This window comes from Oncorhynchus masou, chromosome 13 (genome assembly GCF_036934945.1).
Source record: "Oncorhynchus masou masou isolate Uvic2021 chromosome 13, UVic_Omas_1.1, whole genome shotgun sequence".
Taxonomy (NCBI): Eukaryota; Metazoa; Chordata; class Actinopteri; order Salmoniformes; family Salmonidae; genus Oncorhynchus; species Oncorhynchus masou.
The window spans coordinates 7,143,774-7,155,947 of NC_088224.1; the positions used below are offsets into that span (position 1 = coordinate 7,143,774).

The 12,174-nt window shown below is 41.5% G+C and overlaps 1 protein-coding gene across 1 annotated transcript in view; it reads right to left on the reverse strand.

The window, feature by feature from the left end:
* Positions 1-7,000, reverse strand: part of LOC135551629 (cytosolic 5'-nucleotidase 1A-like) — a 66,412-nt gene extending 59,412 nt beyond the window's left edge. The window contains exons 1-3 of the mRNA XM_064982817.1: positions 6,968-7,000; positions 6,047-6,241; positions 17-311 (exon numbers count right to left, since the gene is read on the reverse strand). Coding sequence (XP_064838889.1) covers positions 17-311; positions 6,047-6,241; positions 6,968-7,000 — 523 coding nt within the window. The remainder of the gene's footprint in view (positions 1-16; positions 312-6,046; positions 6,242-6,967) is intronic.
* Positions 7,001-12,174: the final 5,174 nt, after the last annotated feature.

The following is a 12,174-nucleotide window of genomic DNA, read 5'->3' on the forward strand; positions in this document are numbered from 1 at the left end:
CCACGCTGGGCCTTACCACGCTGGGCCTTACCACGCTGAGCCTTACCACGCTGGGCCTTACCACGCTGAGCCTTACCACGCTGAGCCTTACCACGCTGAGCCTTACCACGCTGAGCCTTACCACGCTGGGCCTTACCACGCTGGGCCTTACCACGCTTAGCCTTACCACGCTGAGCCTTACCACGCTGAGCCTTACCACGCTGAGCCTTACCACGCTGGGCCTTACCACGCTGAGCCTTACCACGCTGGGCCTTACCACGCTGGGCCTTACCACGCTTAGCCTTACCACGCTGCACTTTGGTCCAAAGATTCTTCAGACAATGAATACCGTTACATTAAGTTGTTTTTTTCGGGGGGGTTAACGTTGTTGTAATTGGCTTCTTCTAGCCTAGTCTGCGAATCTTTACTCTTAACACTTCTCCTATAATAGAGAATACTATTGTATTGTAGGCTATGTGTGAGGCACGTTGTCGACAAGACACATATAGTCTAGGCCTACAGTTGATACTGCATTATGGGACTGAATTGTTTAATTACGTTTGGTAAGCATCTTCAGTTTATATTATATGGCCTTGTGTTTTAGGTTATTGTCCTGCTGAAAAGTGAATTTGTCTCCCAATGTCTGGTGGAAAGCAGACTGAACCAGGTTTTCCTTTAGGATTTTGCCTGGGCTTAGCTCCATTTATTTTTGTCCATAAAACATTCCTTGCCGATGACAAGCATACCCATAACATGATGCAGCCACCACCATGCTTTAAAATATAAAGAGTGGTACTCAGTGATGTGTTGTGTTGGATTTACCCCAAACATAGAGCTTTGTATTCATTACATTTTTTTGCAGTTTTACTATTGTAAACAATTCTGTACAAGCTTCCTTCTTTTCACTCTGTCATTTAGGTTAGTATTGGAAGTAACTACAATGTTGTTGATCCATCCTCATTTTTCTCCAATCGGAGCCTTTACACCCTTTAACTGTTTTAAAGTCACCATTGGCCTCGTTGTGAAATCCCTGAGCTGTTTCCTTCCTCTCTGGCAGTTGAGTTTGGAAGGACGCCTGTGTCTTTGTAGTGACTGGGTGTATCGAAACACCATCCAAAGTATAATTAATGCTCAGAAGGATCAATGCCCCAAGTCAGTGATTGGGGATATTGCCCTGCGTAGGGTGCCGTCTTTCGGATGGGACATTAAACGGGTGTCCTGACTCTGTGGTCATTAAAGATCCCATGGTATCGTAAGATTTGGGGTGACAACACCAGTGTCCTGGCTAAAATCCCAATCTGGCTCTCATACCATCATACCCACCTAATCATCCTCGTTCATCCCTCCTCCTCTCCCCTGTAACTATTCCCCAGGTTGCTGTTATAAATGAGAATGTGTTCTCAGTCAACTTACCTGGTAAAATTAGGGTTAAATAAAAATATATAAAAAATGTATATATGTTTTAAGTGAGGATAGGCATTGGTCTGAAGTCGAAAAATAAAGGAAATTCACATGAGTACCACAATGCCTATTCCACCCATGCTCTACCAAGGTTTTACAGCACCACAATGCCTATTCCACCCATGCTCTACCAAGGTTTTACAGCACCACAATACCTATTCCACCCATGCTCTACCAAGGTTTTACAGCACCACAACACCTATTCCACCCATGCTCTACCAAGTTTTTCCAGCACACATCTTCAACCTACTACAGTAGCTATGTTGGTATAGTACTTCAAACTCTGTGTAGGCAGGATTCTTAGGATTCAAACCTTCTCATACAGCCTAATTCATACTCTTAGAAGTGATTCAGGGCAGAGCCCCACACTTTTAGGTACATTTATATATATTTATTCAGCCTCCTCCTTAAATGCTGGTCTGTAGTCGATGAACAGCACTCTTACATAGGTATTCCTCTTGTCCAGATGGGTTAGGGCAGTGTGCAGTGTGATTGAGATTGCGTCGTCTGTGGACCTATTGGGGCGGTAAGCAAATTGGAGTGGGTCTAGGGTGTCAGGTAGGGTGGAGGTGATATGGTCCTTGACTAGTCTCTCAAAGCACTTCATGATGACGGAAGTGAGTGCTACGGGGCGGTAGTCGTTTAGCTGAGTTACCTTCGCTTTCTTGGGAACAGCCAGCTGGTGAAGGTGGATTCAGTGAAGGTGGCTACATTGAAGGTGGCTGCATTGAAGGTGGCTACATTGAAGGTGGCTGCATTGAAGGTGGCTACATTGAAGGTGGCTACATTGAAGGTGGCTGCATTGAAGGTGGCTACATTGAAGGTGGCTACATTGAAGGTGGCTAAATTGAAGGTGGCTACATTGAAGGTGGATACTGTATATCAATAATGTGATCGTGTAAAGTGTTGATGAGAAGATAGTTAATATTCAACCATCAGTTAGAGGAAATGAATACCTGGGTATGTCATCAAGTGCAGGAATGATATTCCATGTCAGAACTTTTATTGTGGCCAACATGGTGAATTAGCTGCCGGGGCCGTAATGTTCAGTGTGGTGCTAATAAGCTTTGTCCTCTAAAGTTATTATACATTGTGGGGCCTATTCCTCCACTCTTCTCACACAAACTGTTCTCTTCCTCTCTCTCTCTCTTTCTCTCTCTCTCTTTCTCTCTCTCTCTCTCTCTCTCTCTCTCTCTCTCTCTCTTACTTCCTCGCTCTCTCTCTTCCTCTCTCTTCCTCTCTCTCTCTCTCTCTGTCTCTGTCTTTGTTTCTCTCTCTTCCTCTCTTTCCCTATCTCTTTCATTTTCTCTCTCTTCCTCTCTCTCTCTCTTTCTACTCCATCCTACTGTTTTTCAGATGGGATTACGTGCCAGAGTCGACATTCACAACATGCAAGTCCGTTGCCTAGCAGCCTACTCTACCTGGCAGTTGATTGGCTGAAGTATCTGTGACTCAGGAGGAAACAGGAAGTGTTGTTTTTGACAGTGGGGGATACAAGGGACACATGGAGTTTATATCTCCCTCTAGTGGTCACAAGAGGAATTGACTGACAACACAGTGACCTCTGCTACTGCAGCAAAGATCTTTATTTCCCGAGGATGGATTAACAAGTGGGCATCCCTTAAACGTTGAAGCATCACTTAAACGTTGAAGCATCCCTTAAACGTTGAAGCATCCCTTAAACATTGAAGCATCCCTTAAACGTTGAAGCATCCCTTCAACGTTGAAGCATCCCTTTAATGTTAAATTATGTCATTAATAGAATGATTTCATTTGAGGTTTAAATCCGTTCATCTTGATGCTCTATGTTTACTCTACTGTATCCATAATATTTATATGTATATACTGTACTCTGCTGTATCCAGAAAGTACATACTGTACTCTACTGTATCCATAATATATATTTATATGTATATAGTGTACTCTATTGTATCCATAATATATATATTTATATGTATATAGTGTACTCTACTGTATACATAATATATATTTATATGTATATAGTGTACTCTACTGTATCCATAATATATATTTATATGTATATAGTGTACTCTACTGTATCCATAAAATATATAGTTATATGTATATAGTGTACTCTACTGTATCCATAATATGTATAGTATATGTATATAGTGTACTCTACTGTATCCATAACATATATAGTTATATGTATATACTGTACTCTACAGTATCCATAATATATATTTATATGTATATGGTGTACTCTACTGTATCCATAATATATATTTATATGTATATAGTGTACTCTACTGTATCCATAATATATATTTATATGTATATAGTGTACTCTACTGTATCCATAATATATATTTATATGTATATAGTGTACTCTACTGTATCCATAATATATATTTATATTTATATAGTGTACTCTACTGTATCCATAATATATATAGTATATGTATATACTGTACTCTACTGTATCCATAACATATATAGTTATATGTATATACTGTACTCTACAGTATCCATAATATATATTTATATGTATATAGTGTACTCTACTGTATCCATAATATATATTTATATGTATATAGTGTACTCTACTGTATCCATAATATATATTTATATGTATATAGTGTACTCTACTGTATCCATAATATATATTTATATGTATATAGTGTACTCTACTGTATCCATAAAATATATGTATATGTATATAGTGTACTCTACTGTATCCATAATATAGATTTATATGTATATAGTGTACTCTACTGTATCCATAATATATATATAGTTATATGTATATAGTGTACTCTACTGTATCCATAATATATATTTATATGTATATAGTGTACTCTACTGTATCCATAATATATATGTATATGTATATAGTGTACTCTACTGTATCCATAATATAGATTTATATGTATATAGTGTACTCTACTGTATCCATAATATATATTTATATGTATATAGTGTACTCTACTGTATCCATAATATAGATTTATATGTATATAGTGTACTCTACTGTATCCATAATATATATTTATATGTATATAGTGTACTCTACTGTATCCATAATATGTATAGTATATGTATATAGTGTACTCTACTGTATCCATAACATATATAGTTATATGTATATACTGTACTCTACAGTATCCATAATATATATTTATATGTATATGGTGTACTCTACTGTATCCATAATATATATTTATATGTATATAGTGTACTCTACTGTATCCATAATATATATTTATATGTATATAGTGTACTCTACTGTATCCATAATATATATTTATATGTATATAGTGTACTCTACTGTATCCATAATATATATTTATATTTATATAGTGTACTCTACTGTATCCATAATATATATAGTATATGTATATAGTGTACTCTACTGTATCCATAACATATATAGTTATATGTATATACTGTACTCTACAGTATCCATAATATATATTTATATGTATATAGTGTACTCTACTGTATCCATAATATATATTTATATGTATATAGTGTACTCTACTGTATCCATAATATATATTTATATGTATATAGTGTACTCTACTGTATCCATAATATATATTTATATGTATATAGTGTACTCTACTGTATCCATAATATATATGTATATGTATATAGTGTACTCTACTGTATCCATAATATAGATTTATATGTATATAGTGTACTCTACTGTATCCATAATATATATATAGTTATATGTATATAGTGTACTCTACTGTATCCATAATATATATTTATATGTATATAGTGTACTCTACTGTATCCATAATATATATTTATATGTATATAGTGTACTCTAGTGTATCCATAATATATGTAGTTATATGTATATAGTGTACTCTACTGTATCCATAATATATATAGTTATATGTATATAGTGTACTCTACTGTATCCATAAATCACTGCTCAAAAATAAAGGGAACACTAAAATAACACATACTAGATCTGAATGAATGAAATATTCTTATTAAGTACTTTTTTATTTACATAGTTGAATATGCTGACAACTAAATCACACAAAAATTATCAATGGAAATCAAATTTTTCAACCAATGGAGGTCTGGATTTGGAGTCACACTCAAAATTAAAGTGGAAAACCACACTACAGGCTGATCCAACTTTGATGTAGTGTCCTTAAAATAAGTCAAAATGAGGCACAGTAGTGTGTGTGGCCTCCACGTTCCTGTATGACCTCCCTACAACGCCTGGGCATGCTCCTGATGAGGTGGCGGATGGTCTCCTGAGGGATCTCCTCCCAGACCTGGACTAAAGCATCCGCCAACTCCTGGACAGTCTGTGGTGCAACGTGGCATTGGTGGATGGAGCGAGACATGATGTCCCAGATGTGCTCAACTGGATTCAGGTCTGGGGAACGGGCGGGCCAGTCCATAGCATCAATGCCTTCCTCTTGCAGGAACTGCTGACACACTCTAGCCACATGAAGTCTAGCATTGTCTTGCATTAGGAGGAACCCAGGGCCAACCGCACCAGCATATGGTCTCACAAGGGGTCTGAGGATCTCATCTTGGTACCTAATGACAATCAGGCTACATCTGGCGAGCACATGGAGGGCTGTGCGGCACCCAAAGGAATGCCACCCCACACCGTGACTGACCCACTGCCAAACCGGTCATGCTGGAGGATGTTGCAGGCAGCAGAACGTTCTCCACGGCATCTCCATACTCTGTCACATGTGCTCAGTTTGAACCTGCTTTCATCTGAGGAACACATGGCGCCAGTGGCGAATTTGCCAATCTTGGTGTTCTCTGGCAAATGCCAAACATCCTGCACAGTGTTGGGCTGTAAGCACAACCCCCACCTGTGGACGTCGGGCCTTCATACCACCCTCATGGAGTCTGTTTCTGACTGTTTGAGCAGACACATGTACATTTGTGGCCTGCTGGAGGTCATTTTGCAGGGCTCTCGCAGTGCTCCTCCTGGTCCTCCTTTCACAAAGGTGGAGGTAGTGGTCCTGCTGCTTGGTTGTTGCCCTCCTACGGCCTCCTCCGTGTCTCCTGATCTACTGGCCTGTCTCCTGGTAGCGCCTCCATGCTCTGGACACTACGCTGACAGACACATCAAACCTTCTTGCCACAGCTCACATTGATGCACCATCCTGGATGAGCTGCACTACCTGAGCCACTTGTGTGGGTTGTAGACTCATGCTACCACTAGAGTGAAAGCACTGCCAACATTCAAAAGTGACCAAAACATCAGCCAGGAAGCATAGGAACTGAGAAGTGGTCTGTGGTCACCAACTGCAGAACCACTCCTTTATTGGGGGTGTCTTGCTAATTGCCTATAATTTCCACCTGTTGTCTATCCCATTTGCACAACAGCATGTGAAATTTATTGTCAATCAGTGTTGCTTCCTAAGTGGACAGTTTGATTTCACAGAAGTGTGATTGACTTGGAGTTACATTGTGTTGTTTAATTTTTCCCTTTATTTTTTGAGCAGTATATACTCTGCTCTACTGTATCCAGAATATATATACAGTTGAAGTCAGAGCATTACATACACCTTACACGGAACCCAAACCGGCTGCGCTCGTGCGCCATTGTTTACTATCGTGAATAAATGTATTTTGTCCCACAACCCCAAATGCGATTACAACACGCAGGTGAAAATATCAAAACAAACTCTGAACCAATGACATTCATTTGGAAAACAGGTCAAAAAGCATTAAGCATATATGGCAATTTAGCTAGCTAGCTTGCTGTTGCTAGCTAATCTGTCCTGGGATAAAAACATTGAGTTGTTATTTTACTTGAAATGCACAAGGTCCTCTACTCTGACAATTAATCCAAAATTATAACGGCCAACTGAATCGTTTCTAGTCATCTCTACTCATTCCAGGCTTTTACATCTTTGAAATTATATGGTGATTGGCATCTACACTTTCATAGTATTACCACGACAACCGGCAAAACATTGAGTCTTTCAATCCGCCACGTGCGTATAACAAATGATGAGATGCCATGTGGGTACCTGCTTCTATAACCCAATGAGGAGATGCCACGCGGGTACCTGCTTTTATAACCCAATGAGGAGATGGCACCTGGGTACCTGCTTCTATAAACCAATGAGGAGATGGCACCTGGGTACCTGCTTCTATAAACCAATGAGGAGATGGCACCTGGGTACCTGCTTCTATAAACCAATGAGGAGATGGCACTTGGGTACCTGCTTCTATAAACCAATGAGGAGATGGCACTTGGGCACCTACTTCTATAAACCAATGAGGAGATGGCACTTGGGTACCTGCTTCTATAAACCAATGAGGAGATGGCACTTGGGTACCTGCTTCTATAACCCAATGAGGAGATGGCACCTGGGTACCTGCTTCTAGAACCCAATGAGGAGATGCAAAGTGGGTACCTGCTTCTATAAACCAATGAGGAGATGGCATGTGGGTACCTGCTTCTATAAACCAATGAGGAGATGGCACTTGGGTACCTGCTTCTATAAACCAATGAGGAGATGGCATGTGGGTACCTGCTTCTATAAACCAATGAGGGGATGGCATGTGGGTACCTGCTTCTATAAACCAATGAGGAGATGGCACATGGGTACCTGCTTCTGTAAACCAATGAGGAGATGGCATGTGGGTACCTGCTTCTATAAACCAATGAGGAGATGGCATGTGGGTACCTGCTTCTATAAACCAATGAGGAGATGGCATGTGGGTACCTGCTTCTATAAACCAATGAGGAGATGGCACTTGGGTACCTGCTTCTATAAACCAATGTGGAGATGGCACTTGGGTACCTGCTTCTATAAACCAATTAGGAGATGCCACGTGGGTACCTGCTTCTATAAACCAATGAGGAGATGGCATGTGGGTACCTGCTTCTATAAACCAATGAGGAGATGGCATGTGGGTACCTGCTTCTATAAACCAATGAGGAGATGGCATGTGGGTACCTGCTTCTATAAACCAATGAGGAGATGGCATGTGGGTACCTGCTTCTATAAACCAATGAGGAGATGGCACTTGGGTACCTGCTTCTATAAACCAATGAGGAGATGGCACTTGGGTACCTGCTTCTATAAACCAATGAGGAGATGGCACTTGGGTACCTGCTTCTATAAACCAATGAGGAGATGGCACTTGGGTACCTGCTTCTATAAACCAATGAGGAGATGGCACCTGGGTACCTGCTTCTATAAACCAATGAGGAGATGGCACTTGGGTACCTGCTTCTATAAACCAATGAGGAGATGGCACTTGGGCACCTGCTTCTATAAACCAATGAGGAGATGGCACTTGGGTACCTGCTTCTATAAACCAATGAGGAGATGGCACCTGGGTACCTGCTTCTATAAACCAATGAGGAGATGGCACTTGGGTACCTGCTTCTATAAACCAATGAGGAGATGGCACTTGGGCACCTGCTTCTATAAACCAATGAGGAGATGGCACGCGGGTACCTGCTTCTATAACCCAATGAGGAGATGGCATGTGGGTACCTGCTTCTATAAACCAATGAGGAGATGGCACTTGGGTACCTGCTTCTGTAAACCAATGAGGAGATGGCACTTGGGTACCTGCTTCTATAAACCAATGAGGAGATGGCACTTGGGTACCTGCTTCTATAAACCATTGAGGAGATGGCACTTGGGTACCTGCTTCTATAACCCAATGAGGAGATGCCACGTGCGTACCTGCTTCTATAAACCAATGAGGAGATGGCATGTGGGTACCTGCTTCTATAACCCAATGAGGAGATGCCACGTGGGTACCTGCTTCTATAAACCAATGAGGAGATGGCATGTGGGTACCTGCTTCTATAAACCAATGAGGAGATGGCATGTGGGTACCTGCTTCTATAAACCAATGAGGGGATGGCATGTGGGTACCTGCTTCTATAAACCAATGAGGAGATGGCACATGGGTACCTGCTTCTATACACCAATGAGGAGATGGCATGTGGGTACCTGCTTCTATAAACCAATGAGGAGATGGCATGTGGGTACCTGCTTCTATAAACCAATGAGGAGATGGCATGTGGGTACCTGCTTCTATAAACCAATGAGGAGATGGCACTTGGGTACCTGCTTCTATAAACCAATGTGGAGATGGCACTTGGGTACCTGCTTCTATAAACCAATGAGGAGATGGCACCTGGGTACCTGCTTCTATAAACCAATGAGGAGATGGCACTTGGGCACCTGCTTCTATAAACCAATGAGGAGATGGCACTTGGGTACCTGCTTCTATAAACCAATGAGGAGATGCCACGCGGGTACCTGATTCTATAACCCAATGAGGAGATGGCATGTGGGTACCTGCTTCTATAAACCAATGAGGAGATGGCACTTGGGTACCTGCTTCTATAAACCAATGAGGAGATGGCACTTGGGTACCTGCTTCTATAAACCAATGAGGAGATGGCACCTGGGTACCTGCTTCTATAACCCAATGAGGAGATGCCACGTGGGTACCTGCTTCTATAAACCAATGAGGAGATGGCATGTGGGTACCTGCTTCTATAAACCAATGAGGGGATGGCATGTGGGTACCTGCTTCTATAAACCAATGAGGAGATGGCACATGGGTACCTGCTTCTATAAACCAATGAGGAGATGGCATGTGGGTACCTGCTTCTATAAACCATTGAGGAGATGGCATGTGGGTACCTGCTTCTATAAACCAATGAGGAGTTGGCATGTGGGTACCTGCTTCTATAAACCAATGAGGAGATGGCACTTGGGTACCTGCTTCTATAAACCAATGAGGAGATGGCACTTGGGTACCTGCTTCTATAAACCAATGAGGAGATGGCACTTGGGTACCTGCTTCTATAAACCAATGAGGAGATGGCACCTGGGTACCTGCTTCTATAAACCAATGAGGAGATGGCACTTGGGTACCTGCTTCTATAAACCAATGAGGAGATGGCACTTGGGCACCTGCTTCTATAAACCAATGAGGAGATGGCACTTGGGTACCTGCTTCTATAAACCAATGAGGAGATGCCACGCGGGTACCTGCTTCTATAACCCAATGAGGAGATGGCATGTGGGTACCTGCTTCTATAAACCAATGAGGAGATGGCACTTGGGTACCTGCTTCTATAAACCAATGAGGAGATGGCACTTGGGTACCTGCTTCTATAAACCAATGAGGAGATGGCACTTGGGTACCTGCTTCTATAAACCATTGAGGTGATGGCACTTGGGTACCTGCTTCTATAACCCAATGAGGAGATGCCACGTGGGTACCTGCTTCTATAAACCTATGAGGAGGTGGCATGTGGGTACCTGCTTCTATAACCCAATGAGGAGATGCCACGTGGGTACCTGCTTCTATAAACCAATGAGGAGATGGCACTTGGGTACCTGCTTCTATAAACCAATGAGGAGATGGCATGTGGGTACCTGCTTCTATAAACCATTGAGGAGATGGCATGTGGGTACCTGCTTCTATAAACCAATGAGGAAATTGCACTTGGGTACCTGCTTCTATAAACCAATGAGGAGATGGCACGTGGGTACCTGCTTCTATAAACCAATGAGGAGATGGCACATGGGTACCTGCTTCTATAAACCAATGAGGAGATGGCACGTGGGTACCTGCTTCTATAAACCAATGAGGAGATGGCACGTGGGTACCTGCATCTATAAACCAATGAGGAGATGGCACGTGGGTACCTGCTTCTATAAACCAATGAGGAGATGGCACCTGGGTACCTGCTTCTATAAACCAATGAGGAGATGGCACGTGGGTACCTGCATCTATAAACCAATGAGGAGATGGCACGTGGGTACCTGCTTCTATAAACCAATGAGGAGATGGCACCTTGGTACCTGCATCTATAAACCAATGAGGAGATGGCACGTGGGTACCTGCTTCTATAAACCAATTTGGGGAGTTTCTCCCATTCTTGTCTATAGATCCTCTCAAGCTCTGTCAGGTTGGATGGGGGGTCAAGTTTGGGCTTTCGCAGTGCACGGGTAAGGGTAGCAGTGTGTGTGTGTGTCCATAAGCCATACGTCTACCCGTGTTCCTGCCAAGGCCTGGTTACCATGGGAACGTCATGGAGGATGACATCGCTGTGTTACTGTGACATCATCACCAGACAGTGACTCATATTCTTTGGGGTCGTGACAGTGTGTGTGTGTGTGTGTGTGTGTGTGTGTGTGTGTGTGTGTGTGTGTGTGTGTGTGTGTGTGTGTGTGTGTGTGTGTGTGTGTGTGTGTGTGTGTGTGTGTGTGTGTGTGTGTGTTTGCGTTTGCGTTTGCACTAGTGTCCTTGCACTGCGATGCAAAAATTAAATCCACCAACCGATATCATTTCAACATCAAAGTGTTTTTATTCTATGTAACAAAAATAATAAAATTGTTCTTAGTTCTATGAAAAGCCAAACTGAAAAACATAAACTGAACAAAATTCATAAACGAGACACACATTCACATCATGTCAAGGCAGAATAATCTTGCATTGGACACAAGGGGTTCCCCTGACACAGATTAGAATAGATTTACATTCATAAATATAATTATGCAGATTCTTAGTAATATTAAGGGGTTGGTTTCATTCTATCTTTTATGTTTCTGTATCATCATGTGCTATTTCTGAATAGGTTGGTCCTCCATCTAATCAACATTCCACTGTGAGGTGGTATATTTTAACAGTCCACCGTATTAAACCTGATTCAAACAAACATATCAGTATCGTGTATTGTATTGATTTCAAGTGAAAAACCTTTTCATAACATTTGAATAAGAC